Source organism: Acipenser ruthenus, chromosome 15 (genome assembly GCF_902713425.1).
Source record: "Acipenser ruthenus chromosome 15, fAciRut3.2 maternal haplotype, whole genome shotgun sequence".
Classification (NCBI taxonomy): domain Eukaryota; kingdom Metazoa; phylum Chordata; class Actinopteri; order Acipenseriformes; family Acipenseridae; genus Acipenser; species Acipenser ruthenus.
In genome coordinates, this window is record NC_081203.1 from 20,636,916 (window position 1) to 20,656,351 (window position 19,436).

A 19,436-nucleotide genomic window follows, 5' to 3' on the forward strand; every position below is an offset into this window, starting at 1 on the left:
GGAGCTGCTGACTATGAAGAAAGGGGGGGAGGTCAGGAGACCAGCTCCCCCAGCCGCATTTCCGTGGCAGGAAACACGGTGGCCGGAGCCCCACGGAGGGGAGCTGGCAGCCACAAAGAAGTTGGGGGAGTTCAAGAGACCAGCTCCCCCAGCCGCACTTTCGTTGCCGGAGATCGGGGGAGAGGTCAGGAGACCACTTTCCCCAGCAGCAGTTTCGCTGCAGGAGTGGACCAGCATGCTGTCAGCCGTGCCACTACCGGCAGGGGTGCTGACAGCATTGCCAGCCATGGGCCCACTGAAGCCTCCCTTTCCAGCCCGAGACTTTGTCCTGGACTGCTGGGTTTTTAAGGGGGGAGGTGGCCGTTGAGGCCATGTGTGCTGCGCACAAGGGGGGGTATATGTGGCAATGTGCCCCGCCCCTGTGTGCATTTGTGTGTTATATGTTGTATGTTGCGTGCGTGTGTTAATGTCGGTGTATAGTCATTGGTACACGGGACATAAACGGGTCTGTGTTTCACGTGTGATTTAAAAAGTGTAGATTTGTATTTAGGCACGAGGAGAGCACAAATCACTTCACGTGCTGGTTAAATGTAATATGTGAGCACGGGGTTGCACAGAATGAATTCACGTGCTGGGATTCAAGTGAATAATTAATTAGTAATTGAATCCCAGCACAACAGTATATATAGAGACACGTAGCACTCAGTCGGGGTTGGGTGTTCAGGGCGAAAGAACGTGAGAGAGAGAGGAGGTAAAAATAATAATAACAAGAATAATAAGTAGTGTTTCTCACCGTGTTTGTTAGTGTCTGTCCGTTTTGTTTGTCTCTTTATTTTGGCTACCAGTGCCGTGCCCTGTGTTTTTGTGTTCCAACCTTTTATTTTCTGTTCTGTTAATTATTTGCAACTGTTGTCACAGGAACATCAAGCTGCTTGGAGATGGTCTTGTAGCCTTTACCTTTACCATGCTTGTCTATTATTTGTTTTCTGATCTCCTCAGACAACTCTCTCCTTTGCTTTCTCTGGTCCATGTTCAGTGTGGTGCACACAATGATACCAAACAGCACAGTGACTACTTTTCTCCATTTAAATAGGCTGAATGACTGATTACAAGATTGGAGACATGTGTGATACTAATTAAGAAACTAATTAGTTTGAAATATCACTATAATCCAATTATTTATTATCTTTTCTAAGGGGTACCAACAAATGTGTCCAGGCCATTTTAGAATATCTTTGTAGAATAAGCAATAATTCATCTCTTTTCACAGCTTCTTTGCTTTATTCTATGACATACCAAAGGCATGCAAGTATACATGATAAAATAGCTTTTAATTTCATCACTTTTCAGGAGGAATGAAGCATTATTTCAATGAGCTGTAAGGGTACCAACAAATTTGAGCATGTTTGTATATCTGCCACTACTGCATCTAGACATACAGTTCATTATCATTGTTTTACGCACTGGAAGTTAAAGAATTCAGTATCTCAAAAATTCTGCCAGGGTCTTGCCAAAACTGGATGCCCTGTCTCATTCTGCACTGAGATTTCTAATCAGTTCGGGTGAGCCTGTTCATCATTGTGCCTTAAACACACTAGCCTGACTTCCTCATCCTCATGAAGATTGAGACTGGTATACAATAGTTTGTAACTCCCACATTTATCTCAGTAAATTGTTCCTTCCTTCTAGTAGAACTGTAACCTCAGACTATTTTCTGGTTAATGGTTTCACATGGATCTCTGTTTTTTTTTGTGCACTATGGTCATGGAGTAAACTTCAGGAATGACTCAAATAAGCGTGTATTAACAACGCTAATGGAGTTTAAACAAATTATTGACATCTATTTAGCAGAGACGGCTTTTAAAACCGCGTCCCACAAATGTAAGTACAATCCCTTTAGAGCTGTGTAGCAGGTGGACTGCTGCAGTGAAAGCGATGGCTGTGGTTTGAAAGAGTGTTTTAATTTGATTCACAGACTGTACACTGCCGTTTGTTGCCAAGGTAGCCTTGTGACAGCAAAACACTGAGCTCAATAAAGAGGATGTATTAAAGAGATGTGTGTTGAATAAACACGTACAGTACGGAATCAATAGGGAAAACAAATATTCCCCATTGTTTTGTTATAAAAATATTTGGATACTGTTACTGGTATAAATGTGCACCAGAGATACTAGCAAAGAGATCTGAAAAGACAGCAAATAATCCCAGAGCATGGCTGTTTACACTTGGAGATACAGACCTGACAAGTAGGAGTTTAAATATTGCAATTCATAAAGCTATAGATAGCTCTTAATCTGCGTAAGCCTGCTGAATGCTGGAGAGCAGTGGTCGCTAATCATTGCAGGATCTGTCTGCTGCTAATGGTATGTTTTAATCCATTCTGCCTTATGTGGCAGAATCAAAGAAAATAGGGTCCTAATTGGGTAATACAAAATTAATAATGCTAGTGAATGAGAGCAATGTTTGCAGGCTGTTCTCATGTATTGTTGTAGTTGAGACTGGACCTGTGGCAGAGGGGACTGGATGGTACAAGGTTAGGTTTAGGGAAAGGTTTTAGTTGAAAATGCACGGATATAGACTTGAATGCAAAGACAGATTACTTTGTTACCAAAAAATAAGGGAGTACAAATATTTGGAAAGGGAACAAACATTCCGAAATATTGGTTCCTTGGGGGGGGGGGGGGGGGGACCTATTGTGACGTCACGCTGCTACAAGCTGGCTATTGAGCATATGGAGCACCCACACTTCAGAAAACTTCAGTTACAATAAAAAAAGGCACTAGCTGAACGATTTGTCTCACAATTTTACATCAGATTTTATGATTAAGTGTTTGAACTGGTTTGCAGACAGTGTTTCACAATCATCCTTGGTTTAATATTGTATAGACAGGGAGTGACAGCGTGGTTGAGAACAGCAGACCACATGGAAAAAGGCAAATCATGCCCCTAGAGCAGGGGTCTCCAACCCTGGTCCCGGAGAGCCCCCATCCTGCAGGTGTTAGAGGTGTCTTTACGTCATCAATGGCTAAAGATCTGGAACACATGTTAATCTTGACTAATTAAGCCAGTAACTCAATTAAGTAACTGAGAGCTTGGTTGAAATGAAAACCAGAAGACCCTGCCCTAGAGCATTGTGTCATAAAAATTGACATCATCCAATTGGCAACATCCATCGTAAATATGAAATAAATACATTTTTAAAACCTGGTGCTGTACACTTTCAAAAATGGCACCCCTTATATTTGGGCTTTATCATGTCATCCTTTGTTTTCTGCTTGTAAGAGGGGTGCAAATGAGGAGGTCAAACGTAACCTTAAAAAAAAAAAAAAGGGTCAGAAGAAGACGTAAAAACAAATTTGTTCAATTCCAGCTCAAAACTGGTTTATGCAGAATATATACAGGGTTTAGGAGTTGATCCGATTTGGAAATTGTTTGCCGAACGAGGGCATTGTAGCTAGCTTTCTTTTTTTTATTTTGGTTTCCTGAAAGTGTTCTGTTTTTATGTTCCATTCTCATACTTGGTTGTCAGCAGAGATGTTACTAGTTTATAGTTTAAACATTTAGATGTCATATGTAGTGTTTATACAGTAGGATGTGTATAGTGCGTGTTGGAGAGATTGAGTAACTTTTACCCTGAGTGCGTGTCGGAGAGATTGAGTTCTGCCAGCCCGTAATCCTAACTGGGGCTGAGAGAGTCCCACTTGAAATCGATTTTGTCTCAATATGCTGCTGATGGAAATGAACATGTCTGATTTCAAATTACTTTCAAGTCAGTCCGTGGCAGGTGGAAACGTGGCAGTATGATTGATATATGGGTATCTGAAGACTACTTTCACTTATTGAATAGTGTTCCTTGAGTGCTCCACTCAAATTTCCAATTTTCTGATTTATCTATCGTTCAATTTTTCAAACGCTTCTGATGATAACTTCAAATCCACAGACTAGAGAACATCAGGACAGCAGTTTGAATGTTTAAGTATTGACATCATAGAAACAGGTTTTGTCAGAAATGGTTAGGAGCCTTCACGTAAGACAGAAGACCATCAAGAAAATCTAAGAACAATGCAGCGCACCAGAGGATGGAGGCTAGGACAACATTTTCTTTTACATTTTTTTTTTTTTTTTTTTAAACTATTAATCAAATTGTGATGAACCCCGTTCCTGGTGATGGCCAGTTATAATATTGAAGTCTAGTTGTTTTTCATGGTGTTCGAGTCAGGATACTTAGAAAAGAAAACATCAACAAGTCTATCACTATTATGAATTGTGTGTTAACCTAATTTGAATGAAGCAGGTTTCATTTATTTTGTTTTGGCTATCCATGATTACCGTATTCCTTGGAATTTTAACTTTTTGAACAATTTTTTGCTTCTCAAAAATAGCTTGCGTCTAAATTCAAGTACAGTATAGTGATACGAGTATTAAAATCGCCAACAAAAGACATGACTAACCGAGTACACAAACAGCACGGTGACTGACTGCCAAGAAAAGACAACAAAGACGTCGCTGCCCGAATACACAAGCATCAACGTGACTTACTGCCGAGAAAAGATGAAACAAAGCGTTACTGGCCGATCTCAAATCATCCATGACATACAGGCAGCCATTTTCAAAGAAGTGTCATTAATACCAAGAGAAACTTTTACAATTTCATCGTTTCTAACAAACAGTACCAGCTTGGACAGATTGGAAATGCTGATCATACCCCCGTATTTTTCGACATGCCAAGCAATACTGTTGTTTACAGTGCGGTCAGTGCTGTTGTGGTTGCTGGGTTACATGTTGCCTGATGTTATGGAGTGTTCTGTCATGCTTGCTATTGCCGGGATACGTGATGCCACAAGTGAGTGAGTGGTGTATGTACGACAGAGTATTATATAGTACGCAGTACAATAAACAAGCGCCGTGGTTAATCTACAACAACATTGTTTCGTGTCAGTTTTGTACGATACAACAGCATAATAAAATAAATATAATTAAAATGGATGATCAGTTACTGCTGTCTAAGGTTTCAGTGCTGGTTTCTAATGTCCTCTGTCTTCAAGGTTTTTGCCTGGTTTAAATTGGTTTCGCTCTTGTTCTGAAAGTTACGAGTGCTCGGGGCTGCTCTCCACTCGCTTGGCTGCTCTCCACTGTCCTGGCTGCTGCCTAGACCATCTGCTCGCTTGCTTGAGCAGCGCCCCTGCCGATCTCAAGAAGATGGATAGCTGAGAGATTTGAATATGCAACGTGTGCTTTCCATTTTCAATTCAGAGAGTCTATGGTCCACATTGCTTCAGAGGACATACATGTGCAACAATACCACAATCAGCTGCACACGGCTTTGGACAATCAGGAATGAGTTTGGAGTAATAACCTGGGTTCAGTGTGATGCGCTGAATACCAACTGGGTGCCTAACGTAAAACTTACTTTTCTCTCTCTCATTGATGGTGGTGAATTTTTATAACCTGCAATTAAAACTTCTTCGTTTGTGTGGCACCGGTTCCTAAAGGTGAAATAGTTACTGTACAGACAGGTGCCCAAGCACCAGCGTATTTAGAAATTTGAATCTTATTGATGTTTGTTTCTTTTGAACTTGGCCTTGTGTGACGCACTGCCATTGCAGATACTGCTGAACCCAGAGTGTGAGAGGAGGTGCTAAGATATGAGCTGGTAAGAACCCTGTTGCAGGGGATCCATGCTAGTGTACAGGGGTTAAGGAGCGCGCTTGAGAACGCCATAGCTGCGTCTCCACTGTCTCGAACCCTGTTCTGAACCCAATTCTCCATGAGCACTTCCACTGATTGCACTCCCTTCTTCCTCCGCAAGCCTGTCTTGGTGTGGAGGATGGTTAGTGGAGCATTCTCAGAGCAGGTTGAGTGAGCACACAGCTTACCTTTTTTTTTTGTTATTGAACATCTGGTCGCATGGCAGCTATTCCAAGCAATGAAAGGCTCTAGTACCCAGCATGTTCAAAATTAAATAATAAAGTTAAAACAAAGCATGTATACCGGTTGTAGGCCTTTAATGGCCAGAATTCAAAGTGCTTTAAATGGTGTAGGATAGTGTCACCATTTTATTTAAGAGATGTACATTCAGTAGTTTAAACACTATTAGAAGGAAGGAATTTCAGACATTAAGCAAGTTAGGAGAGACTTGCAGAACCTATTTCCTGTACAGAACAGCAGTATTTTTAATTCCCAGTCTGGTTTGTCGCCAGTGCTTTTTTTCACTTTTTTATATTACAAGCTGGCACATGAAGTGTTTCCTACAGGGAATGCTAAAAAGGACTTCTCTACAATGATTACTTCAATAGTTGCCCCCATATGGTAGGATGCTTTGATTCTTCAATCTTTTGTGATTAAACAGAAGAGAATCAGTAAGCTCCCAACTGTGCAATATGGAAGTAGCTAACAAAAAACCCCCATAATATATAAAAAGGGCTTCTCTATTTTGTAAGGTAATTTAGTGAGAGTTTAATTTTGGTAATTTGTATTCAGGCAATTAAAAAAGGAAGCAGTAACTGAATGCTGGTTTGAATTGTGACAATGTTCTACGTGACATCACCCCGACGCTAACTGTTGTCTGACATCTATCACTGCCACCTGCCCAACTAATGGGTTTACACCCCCTCCATTCTGCTGGTGAACTATGGCTTTTTGGTGTTTGCTCAGAATAATTTTTTCACTTCTACACTATTGCTCTCAAGTGTCTTAAGGTAACAGTTTTAGGAGCATACACACAATACAACTTGCCATTTATGGGGATTTATTCACCTGCATTTTAAGTGGAATCGTTAGTATACTATTGTCTTTTAAAATAATAAATTGATTACAATACTGTGCTACAGTGTGGTTCCTAGTGCAAAGTGAAACCCCAATATGTTAAAATATGATATGAAAATACATCTCAAGGGATTCTATTCATACGAGTAACAAGTTAGTACAACACTTAGTCTAAATAAACATTGGACTAACTTAATACCTTGTTTTACAATCCTCTAGGGGGCAGACGACTGATGGAGTACTTTAAAACCACATCTTAAAACCTACCTGCAGACTATCACTAGTACTGCACTCCATACTAACCACAGGATTATCCCATTAGTACTCTTATTTGAGTTCATTGTAATTGACCAAGTGAGACAGATATATCCGGGGTAAAGTGTGTAGTGTTAAAAGGTACAGTTACACACAACTTGGAATGTTAGTTGAAGGATTCAGAAGTGTATCATACAGTAAGTTTGTTACTACTGTGTCTTGGGCAGAAGATTTTATTTGCTTTTAAAAAAACATAATTTATTATTATTATTATTATTATTATTATTATTATTATTATTATTATTATTATTGTTTTTCTTAGCAGACGCCCTTATCCAGGGCAATTTACAGTCGTAAACAAAAATACATTAAGAATCACAGTACAAGTAATAATACAATTAAGAGCAAGATAAAAATACAATGACTTAGGTTCTAGCAAGTACAAGTATGACAAAATACGATTCAGTAACAGAGCAAATCACAGTGTCAGTGATAGTTACATCAGGATATAATTAAATACCACTTGTGACAGATTACAGTACTCTAAAAGTACAGGATTAAATGCAGTAAAATAAAGGGCAAGAGCAAGTAAAGCACATTTAAGGAAGAGTGATAAGTGTCCAGAGGGAAAAAAAGAGGAGTTCTACAGGTGCTGTCTGAAGAGGTGAGTCTTGAGGAGGTGCTGGAATATGGTGTTTAAACACTGACACAGCATCCCTGTCAACAAGTACAGGTGTTTATACACTGACACAGCATCCCTGTCAACAAGTACAGGTGTTTATACACTGACACAGCATCCCTGTCAACAAGTACAGGTGTTTATACACTGACACAGCATCCCTGTCAACAAGTACAGGTGTTTATACACTGACACAGCATCCCTGTCAACAAGTACTGGTGTTTATACACTGACACAGCATCCCTGTCAACAAGTACAGGTGTTTATACACTGACACAGCATCCCTGTCAACAAGTACTGGTGTTTATACACTGACACAGCATCCCTGTCAACAAGTACAGGTTTTTATACACTGACACAGCATCCCTGTCAACAAGTACAGGTGTTTATACACTGACAGAGCATCCCTGTCAACAAGTACAGGTGTTTATACACTGACACAGCATCCCTGTCAACAAGTACTGGTGTTTATACACTGACACAGCCCGTCACATAATAATAATAATAATAATAATAATAATAAATCTGTTTTTGTACAATTTTACATTTGGAGGGCTATACATTTTGATTGTGGTTTGTTTCTGTGAAAGCTGATGACTCATAACTTACGCATTACCTGTTGGATTGATGTGCTTCATAAAACACAAAACAAACACAATTGCAGATTGTTATAACAAAGCGTTACCCCAAAACACAAAAACAAACATCCACTGGCTGTATTAATAATAGATCTGAGCATCAAAGTGCATAGTGCAGAATTTATCGTGTTAGGCATACATCTTACCAGTTATCATTTGCATCTTTACTGTTATGTTTTCCTTTCCCAAAAATGGTGGTGATTTCCCCTGGACTGATAAACCGCTTTGATGCATTGTGCCAATATTCTGTTTTTCTGTAACATGCTGTTCAAAAATAAGATCCATCATCTGTTGAAATCCAGCCTTGTGACTGATTGAAATGATAAAAGGTGAAATCTCTCCTCCATGGCCTGTAATCTTTAAATCCGCTTAACCTCCTGTAAATGTATCGCACCAGGGTCCGGGTATACAGGCTCCCAAGCTGCAGAAAAGCAGGTTTGAACTCTCTGCTCACATCTGTCACTTCCAGAGCCTGCCAACCATGCAGCCAACCAGTATTACTCAGATCTTTTGAACACTGTGTTTTAAAATGTGCCAGGTCATGTTTAACACAATGTCAAACTGGAGTAGTTGACCTAAAATGCAGGGTCTGTTCTGCTGTTATGTTTGTAAATGCTATTGCACAAGCCAGGCGCTCTATATCAGTACTGACAACACATGACAGATAGTCCAATAACCAAAAATATCATTCAGCTTGAGCACAAAAGATGATTCGCTTTGTGTTTAACCTTCTGGACTTGATTCGTTGTCAGATATACTGTCTCGTTTGAGATTCTTTGCACATTTTACTTGACCTTTTTTCTATACTGGTATCTTTGTGTTGTTATGGCCTACTTGTTTCACTGATGTGATATTTTTTTCCAGGCCTGTGTTTTACATGTTTTTCCATTCTCTTTTGGTCTTCTAACACTCTCTTCTGTGTTCTGCAATATCAGAGTGTAGTTCTTAAAGACTGAATGAGGTAAAAAGGTCAGATTGTCACATGCTTTGAATGGAATGGGGAATGTTCAGTGCAGGTATTTTGGATTCTCAGACAAACTCCAATCAGCTCCAGACCAGGTAAAAGCAGATTTAGAGAAAAGTAACAATAACTCAACATTGGACCAGCAGAACTCAAATCCAATCAGAGTGATTTACAAATGCACTGAAACATGAAGGGAACTGAATTAGCTTGTCAGTAAATCTTGCTTTGGTGTACCCTAGATGCTGTTGATTTAGATTGTGTTAAAGAAAACCCTGCTCCCTGAAGCACCTGCTTTGTTTTAGACCATGTTTCAATTTTTTGAATGACTTTGCTGATGGCTTTGCAGAAAATCTCAGAGAGTGCTTGCAAGTGTTTCCTGACAACCAAACAAACTGTTGCTCTTCGCAAAAGGAGTCTGCTTGTAAAATATTAGAAAACTTGCAGTTGGATTATCGGCTGCAGTTTCTCCTAGAAATGCCTGTGCTCTTTGACAACTTATTTGTGAGAAATTTGCTGTGGGGAAAGAGCTGCTAACCTTTTATAGACAGCCCCTCCTGCGGAGGAGATCGACTGCAAGACAATTTAAAAGATGCAGATGAAAAATAGAAATATTGGAAGAACAGGATAAAGACTTGCCTATCCTAAATAAAATACAAATTAATGGTGGAAAAAATATATAATAAAACATATTGATTGGTAATCAACCGCTCCCTATTCAAGCAGCATTTTGATTTCATAAATATTAAGCATCAGAGCTAGTTTTCATGAATTGATTTGAACCGTCTCTTGGTATTAGACAGCGCTGTCACTCATGATCACTGCAGCTGTCAGTATTAGTTTCTAAACTGTCGGCTTCAGACTGTCTTGCATCCAGCCTGCTGATTTCAGTGTCGGGCTCCAGCCCCACATTCACATCACCTGTTTGTCAGTGCTGCTTCTTACTATACTGAGGGGTCAGGTTCAGGATTATCCAGTGTTGACAAACCTCGCTTGACACTTGACACAGTGACACAACAGTACATAAGTAGGACTGTCCTTGCTGACATGCACTGCAAACCCCTTCATACAAAACAAAATAAAACAATGCAATACCTACAGAGCACTGGCAGATATCTGACAGGAAGTCTGCATTCTGTAAGGGGTGAATCATAACACATTTGAATACATCTGCAGAGAAGCATCTACATTAAAGACCTTTTCCATATAAAAATAGCTTTATATTGTATATGCAGTGTTCTCATCCCCCTCCTGAGTCGGGGAAGAGTTTACAAGGTGACAGCAGTTGTTTGTCATTCTTAGAAAAAATGGGGAGACCAAGACGGGGTTAAACAGGCAACCAACTTCCACTCCCAGCACCACATGGGTGGTTCAGTAGTTTTTTGAGTCCCTGTACAAGAATCACAGTGAAAGGCCAAAATTCCAGTACACATTGTTGCCCTGTGTACAGATGACATCCTGCAAATAGACCACTACAGCAGACTGTAGTATTTCATCTAATCTAGTTTCTTTCAATTTTGATAACCGTCAATTTTATGGATGAAAATCTCATCAAAGTAAATCCTAAATTAACTTTTAAAAACAGTTTAAAATAAATAATATATCACTTCTAGCACCCGCTACCTTCTAGGACAGTGAAAGCTGACCCAAACTGTATACGATGACATCACTTCTACAAATGACACTCTGCACGCCACAGAACATAATAACTTACAGAAGGTGCAAATATTCTCCAGGCGCCGAGATTAGGAGGGGGGGTGAGATTGAGAAAGATAATAACAGGTACATTGCAAATGCGTCAAAAACCATCTGTCCTCCACTCTCCACCCTCATGTAGGGCAGTGTAATTAAAAGCACAGCAAACAATCTTTTCTCAAAGATGTGAGGCTGTGTTAACATGGAAAGCGTCTGCGTGGAGTGGCTGAAAATGGCAGAGAGTGGCAGCCTGTGGCGCAGCTCGTTCTGCAGCTCTGTGGATCGTCTGAGTGGCACAGCAGGCTGCCAGCTGCACATGACAGGCCAGTATGTCAAACAAGCCAAGGTCTTTCTTCTCTCGTCCTTGGAGGAAACCACATCCCAGTGGCTCATAATTCACTCTCAATATTACATCAGAACTAAATAGAAATTGAACAATACGTTTCTTCCCAGCTTTATAACTACATAATGAAAAAGTTATCTAATTTAAGATTCTGATTTCAAAACATTTTCCTTTTTAATAAGAGCTAAAAAAAAAAAAAAAGTTAAATAATAATGTTCTGAAAAAGAAAAAAAGCAATTCTTACCTGGCTCCAAAATAAGTCCTCCTTTATTCGCAATGATATTAAACTTTTTAGAAATGATATTTGCTTTCAAAGATATTCATAATATTTACTTATTAAAGGAACATCAAAAAATAAATGTTTCTTTTAATAAGAACATGATTTGAGTATTAAATTAGGGAGCCAGGGTACGTTTTTTTTTTTTTTTGTATTGCAATAATAGAAAACTGAAAACATATGTTTTAAACAATTACTTAATGTTACCTTTGGTTGGGATGACTGTGGAGAAGCTACTAAGGTGACCTGTCGTTCCTTTTTAAATTTCAAATTCATTTGAAAAATGACATACAAACCATTCCACTGCATGCTAAGGACTTGTTTCAAGGCTTTTGAATGAGAATATAGCTTTGGGTTGATTCTCAGGTTTAATTTGAAATCATTTCTCTTTTTTTACCTAACCAGTTTAGATGTGGAATGAAGCGAGACAATGGGTTCTTTCTTAATCTAAAGATGATAGAGGCAAGTCTCTTCATACGAAGGGTGTACTTAATCAAAACCTACTGGAACGAGTCCAAAGATCCTGCTCTACACTAGCTTCAATTCATGTAGATTTAGAATGACACACGATTTTGTATAGCCAGCTTTCTTCCATATGGGTCTTAGACCTAATGATGGAATATAGGGATGGAAATATAGCTCCCATTGCATATCAGTTTGATCCATTCTGATTTTAGTAGGAGTTTAATAAGACCTCAGCAAAATTGTTACCTATATACTGTGGCCAATCAAGCTTGTAGTACAACCTAGAATGGATGAAACTACAACGCAATAGGCATACATTGTTAGATACAGGCTCTCATATGAAAGTCTCTAAACTCCATCTGACCAGTCAACACCTTCATCTTACATTTTCACTTCCACTGGTAGATTGACCACTAAGGTTTTTCTGTGCTTGGCATGGCTGTGAACCATGATTTCATTTCCTGATCTCGCAGAATAGCACATCTATTATGTAGGGACTTTTCCTGCGGGTAGTCCTGTGATTGTGATGGACACTAACAGAAGTGGTTTCAGGTGACAATTATCAGAGAAACTCCAATGCAGGTGGAAACGAGACACAAATGAAGGCAAGCCCAAACCCAAACTTACTGTCTGCTCCCAAAGCAGATTTTAAAATGCATACAGAAATAACAACTGTGGATTTGTTGACCAGCTTACCAGTCGGCCAGACTAGATCTCTGATCCTGCTGTAAACCCAATCACTTCTTTGTTACTGAGATTCTAAGGCAAGCTTGGGAAGACTGTCTAGACTGTTCAGGGGTCTGACCAGTAGGGCTTGCTGAAGCACCATGAGGTGGAGGGTGTTCTTCTTTAACTTGCTGACCTCCAAATCAAACCCCTTCCTCTGTGCGTCAGTGATGGGTCAATGACCCACTCTATAGTCTTGTGATGGCTGTTTGCTTTCTGTGCCCGGCTGATGTAAGATTGTAGGTGGAGCTAGCCCTTATTAGAATGGGTACAAAAACTTCAGCAGTGCAGAGTTTGACTGGTGTTGATGTAAGATCAGCTGTGTTTGCTGATAGAACAGTAAAATTAGTAACATTCTGAACTTCAGAAGTTGCTCCTGTAGTGTTCTGATTATGAGAAGGAACTTTGTGTGCAAACAACCTTTTGAATTAATCATGAGTCCAGCTTCGCTTTGTACACTGCATACTCTCTGACAGTCAGATTTGAAAAATGGGTTTCAAATCCTGATCTGTGCTTGTACAACTAATACTGCTTTTGAACATTGTAAAAATGTACCGTTGTAAATTGTCGTAACGTTTTGAAGTGCTCAATTCTCTATGCATAAGTTGCATTTCTAAATTACAAGGTACTGTACTAAAGGTTGAATTACTTTTGTAATCGTTCTTGTTTATTACCATAGCAGTAAATGTTAGTCACTTCACTGAGACATCAGTTTGAAACAACGTGGGCGACTGCATGATCTGTAAAGTGAATACATCAGCAGACCTATACAAATGTGTATTGCTTCCTCATAATCCAGACACATTCCAGCTATCCTCCACTATAGCTAAAAAATAAGACTTCTGTGCACAAGCTTGCTTTTCCAGTTCTAGTGTACAACGTGTGACTCTTAATGCAATTTGAGCGCCATATAGTCTAGTCCCCATTACATGAGAATGCAAGCAACAGCATCATGTATTTTATTTACAGTGGTGATGTCTGGTTCAGTAGGGAATGCAACACAATATATATCTGCAGGAGGTGCTCTTCGGTTGTAGTCACCTGCCATAGACAGATGTAGGCTTATCAGTGACAAACTGTGTCAGTTATAAATCCAGCCCAGAACACTTGGGTACTGAATAGTGACTATGGGTGAAAGTCTGTAACAAATAGACTTCTAACTTTTGAGAGGTTACAGGATTCCTCAGCTAAAATATGTTTAAAACTGGAAACAAAGGGTCATGTAATTCAAATTACAATGAACACTAATAATGTTTCAGAAGCTGCTGTACCCTTTACTAGCGACACACACACAAGGGTTAATGGCAGCATGAAGAATTGTGCGTGTATTGTAGCGTAATTATCTGCCGCAGCATGCGGTGTCTGCAGAAACATTTCTATCTCCACATTTAATGAATTGACCTTTTTGAAACCATTTACTATATTCAGATTATTCATATACCTTTTGATATCTCATTGCCAGTGTAAAGTTCATGCATGCGGTTTAAATGGAAATCTCTCCCTGCTCCTCCGGTGTAATTGAAAGGGCTATCAGATAGCAAAGTGCAGAGCACAGCTGGTTCAAAATGAAGAAACCCATCTGTAGTGGTCGGGGCTTTGCAAACTTAGAAATCTCAAGGCTTTGCAAACTTAGAAATCTCAAAACCTTACCTGGCAACAACCTGCTATGGTTTAGTGTGCAAAGAGAGACCCTGACATATCTCTGCTTTGTCCTGTCTTTTCAAGGGCACTGAAAAACGTAAAGGAGTGCTCACCAATGCTTTCAAATCCATTTTCTTCTCCTTCTTTTAATATATGCTTTATTAACATTATTACTAGTCCCTCTATTGTGCTGTCACATTTAGGATGTTCAAATATTTAGAAATGTCTATGTATCTCAAACTTGAACTATAAAATACAAGCAAAGAATCCATAGATCTTCCATGCAGAAAAGTGGGACCAACGATACTGTTTGTGCTAATGAGATGTAGGAAAATGGCAATAAACCAAGGCCAGCATAAGGTCCAATAGGAGGTGTATTCTGTAATGTGGGTTTACAGTAAAGCTCTCTTACCTGTAACACAATAAGTGAACTTACAATAGTGTGGCAGGACAACATCAATCTTTGAAATGGTCTAATAGCTAAGAGGTGGAATATCAATGGCAGTTGGCAAAAGTGAACTATGGCGATATGATCCCGTTTCTCATGTCTAACGGCGCGCACACAGTTTCCCTGATTCACCTCTACGTTGTTTATACTTTCCCTTGCCTTATTTTCTGGGTCATCCTCCATGTTGAGTAAACAGTTTTTGCAAGCTTCGGACACGCTCTCTCCAGATGGGACATGAGTTACAAAGATCTTCCCAACCAGGGTTGGGGTCAGTTCCCTTTTTTCAATTCCAGTTCCATTTCCAGTTCCTTTGAAGGACTTGGATTTGGAATTGGGATTGATTTAAAAGAGAATTGGAAATTGATTTTCAAAAGGAATTGGAATTGAAAAAGGGAATTGACCCCAACCCTGTTCCCAACACACTGTGGAACCCTTTTCTGCATCACACGAGGAAACACCTCCCTAGATTTTGCTCCACTTGAGCAGGAATTGGCCTCCTGTCAGCGTGTCTTTTATAAATACTATGACTAGCTGAACATTTCGTGCATAGCAACTTATTGTTCTGAAAGAACTGTGAATCCTCATCTCCCATCTTCTCTCTTACTCAGGTGATTCTTTCACTCAGTTTCGATTTGCTGAAGAAAAAGAATGGGAAATTGACACCCCAGCTAACAATCAGGTACATCATTTCAATTGCTTCTATTTTTGTGTACCCACTGTAATTAACAGACTTTTCAGGATTGAGTTGCGAGTTTGTTTTTTTTTTTCTTCTCATCAGCAATAGAAGTCTGGTAATAAGCAAATGTAATGTTTGCCTAATTTATATTCAAAATTTATAAATTAATATTAGTAAAATCAAGTTTTTTTAGTATGTTATGGCATTTCAATTACATGTAAATAGTACTAATACTCTCACATTACCACTGGTAAACGATTAATTGATTTGCATGTTTTCTTATTGAGCTAATACAACACAGTACTTTTAAAATACCCTCATTTTAAGTCTCGTGTAATGCTTACCAAGTAGTGTATTGGATTGCAGCCCATGATGTGTCCTGACAAGCTAGGCTGCTTCTCAGCCTGTTTCAGTGACTTGTGACAGTTCAGTCAAGTGCAAAGCTGTGTTATCCCTGCTTTCTCAGGGGAATGAAGGGCTATTGCTGTCTAAATAGGAGCTTTAAATATGAAGAGTTACAGAAAAGGAGACTCTAATGAGCTCAGTGTCTGAAGATGCAACGTTTCCAACCTTATTATTTTTTCGGTTTATCCCTTCTTGAAAAGCAATGCAGCTGTGCTGCAGCAGTAATGGTGAATCGACCTGCCTTTGTGTGCTTTCTTGCAGATGTCGGCTCTGTATGTTGACTGCCAGTCCTTGGCCCAGTCCCTTCAAGAGCTCCCTCTTCACCTGAGGTTAAACCTGGAGGCTGAACTGGTCCAGGTACTGAAGCACATTTTCTTACACTAACTGTATGCAGAACATTCTCTAATCTCTACAGTTTTTGAATGGTATTATTGTATTGTTTTTATATGGGGCTGTGCTTGGTCATCACCAGGGATCCAAGGAATCCATTTGCTGCGGAATAACACAGAAAAACACAGATTTTCTATATTGTCTGAGAATTTAGTTTTACATTTGAGGTTTTTTTTGGTTGTTTGATTACCAAATCAATACACCTATCATATATAATCATCAACACAGGCAATTTTGCTTTAAATTTAGTAAACATACTTGTTCAATAAAACTGCTTCTGGTGTGCAGAGATGAAGGTTGAACGAGGCGCACTGTCAGCGTCACATTCGTGTTGAAATGTAGCTGCAGTTTACTTCAGAATCCAGTGCGTTGTTCCTGATAATCATCTCTAAAAATCGGGTTAATGAGTTTGGCAATAGCCATCCATATGACAAAGACTAACTCGGAAATAAACTAATATGAATACTATTTTTTTGGTTTTATTATTACTACACAGAAGTATTTGTAATCTTTAAAGTAAAATGGTAAGTTTGTTTATATTATTGATTGATGACACTGGCGAGCGTGTAACTTCCGTAGAATTTAAAAGTGTACCAATAACTACTTCCTGTGTTAACTGTTATTGAATAGTACTGTTTGTATCTTATAATGTGACGGGGGGGGGGGGGGGCTCAATTTTAGCCTTTTATTTTTATTGTGAAAAACTAGGATCCCTAGTCATCAACCCTTTGTCATGTGCAGGTAACAACCCCTGTGGAACTACCCCCGGTGATGATTAACAGCAAGAAGGAAGGTGTGACTGTCGCTCAGTTCAGAGGTCCCTCAGCTGGGGAGTCTGAGTCCTTCCTGTCTTCCGCTGCAGCTTCCCCCTTCACCAGTTCTGTAACCCTCGCTGACCCGCTGCGCTCCGCTGCACCCCGGCCAGCAGCAGATGAGCTGGATGAAGAACTCGACGTGCTTCTTGCTTTAGAAGACCCAGTTCAGACCGCTAAAAACAGCCTTCTGCCAGATACTACAGCCCAAGACATGGAAACTGTGGACATCATTGCTGCTGCAGATCCAGGTAAGAAGATGAACTGCTTAATTAACATTAGGAACTCTGTATATTGACAGGCACAGGCACAGGCACAGACAGACACGCCTCTGTAGATTTCTACGGCCAGCGTGGAATGGAAGTGCAAGGCTCAGGAGCAGGTCCTGTAACTAGGAACTTAAGTGCAGAAGGAAAAAAAAAAAAAAAAAAAACTATAGGAAACTTGTGAGAATGCTGTGAAATGAAGAGAGGAAAGAAAGTATTTGTTAAAGCCTAGGTTTTCTTTCGAGATGTTCCAAGGGATGGATTGAAAAACATTAGCAGGAGAAAGATGTTCTCCTGTAAATAAAGGGGGGCAAGCTTACACAACTTTTCTGGGTAATTTACTTAAGAATTCCTATTGAAGAGTGTAGAGAGTAAGTAGCAGGACTTCGAAAAATATAGCGTCACATGTCCCCAAGCGTTGCTACAACTGTTTAAATAATGCACGTCTAATTTTTCTTTTCATTAACATCCTGACAACTTTGTGTACTTATAACTTTAAAGTCTGTTTCAAAGCTGTTTTCAAAATAGCCTCTCATGTTGTTGTATGGAAAAGAAAAGCCAGAGCACTTGTTACATGTTGTTTTTTTTTTTAAATCGCTTTTCCTGCAGTGATTTAAGGACAGATCTCAAACCCCAGTGCACTACAGCAGCCATTTTGAAAGAGCTTTGAAACAGACTTTAAAGTTATAAGTGTAAGAAGTTGTCAGGATGTTAACAATGAAAAGAAAAATTACAGGTACATTATTTAAACAGTTGTAGCAACATGTGGTGACTTGTAATGCTATATTTTTCAGAACCCTGCTACGTACTCTTTTTAAGGAGGTATCTGGATTATTCAACCCAGAAGACAGCAGATGCTCAGAATCAGAAAGTTTCGCAGAGCCTTGATGGAAAGTTTGTCAGTCGACCCAGGCTTTCTGCTGGAAATGGTTTGCTCCTCCACTCGCTGCATGCATATTGTATCACTGTTTCTCTTTTAATAAACGTGTGTGCTTGTTTGACCACAGTGTCTGAGCATGGCAAGGAAGCTTCTTCAGGAGACATGACCATGAAGAAGGAAATCACTGAGGACGAGCTGGAGGACTGGCTGGACAGCATGATATCCTGATGCTCGCCAGGCAGGGCTGCCAGACTCGACCATATCAAACAGCCAAGTGCCAAGGCGAGGACTAGCATGCCCATCACAAAGCACTTCAGTGACCATCGCAAGATCTGGACGCACAAATACGTCCGTGCCTTTTTGTTCTTTCAGTTCCACAGTTGCTTGGTGACAGTCCTGGCTTAGGAACTAGACTCGCTTTGTTTCCTTGTTCTGGGGCATGATGCTTCCCAATCCCTAAGCATACAGGACGTAAAACTTTTGAAGAACAAAATGCAACAAGAAAGGCAATGTATCTCTTTAGTTTTAACTGGGTTGTGCAGGACAGGGGTGTTGCTATATTCTGTATGTCTAAGCTAGGGGGCTGTAGCTTTATTACCTCCCTCTGTGTGTTCAGTGCCCTATCCAGGGGTCAGGACCATGGGACTGTCGGGCTAATGGGCCATAACACAGGGCCATTGAATTTAGTGTTACCTCCTAGCCATGAAAGCAAATCGCTTTTAATGATGGCTATTAAACAGGAACCAGGGCATGAATTAAATGATTGCTGCATTCTGTTTGTAAAAGGTGACAAGACTGTGTGTCATTCAGCCTTGCCCAAAGCACATGCACTATAGCTTCTCAAATTGTATCTGTAAAACTGTGGTTTGCTTTATTGATCTATAATTAAAGCATAAACTGAATGGAATTGGACTCACCCTTTGACTTCTAAATCAATGTGTTGAGTATCCAATTGTATGGAGTTCATCACTGTGTGTGTTTTTTTTTTTATATGCGAAATCAAGTGGCTCACTCAACTGCTGCTTTTTTATTGTGCATGGAAGACTAAGTGGACAGGGGACTTGACATTTTACAAGAACAAAACTACAACAATTTGGTGATGAAGTTTCATAAT

The 19,436-nt window shown here is 39.7% G+C and overlaps 1 protein-coding gene across 1 annotated transcript in view; it reads left to right on the top strand.

The window, feature by feature from the left end:
* Nucleotides 1-19,238, top strand: part of LOC131697567 (cell death regulator Aven-like) — a 57,073-nt gene extending 37,835 nt beyond the window's left edge. Inside the window, exons 3-6 of the mRNA XM_058987412.1 lie at nt 15,502-15,572; nt 16,236-16,331; nt 17,106-17,427; nt 18,450-19,238. Of these exons, the coding sequence (XP_058843395.1) occupies nt 15,502-15,572; nt 16,236-16,331; nt 17,106-17,427; nt 18,450-18,550 (590 nt within the window). The 3' untranslated portion in view covers nt 18,551-19,238. The remainder of the gene's footprint in view (nt 1-15,501; nt 15,573-16,235; nt 16,332-17,105; nt 17,428-18,449) is intronic.
* The last annotated feature ends 198 nt before the right edge of the window (nt 19,239-19,436 follow it).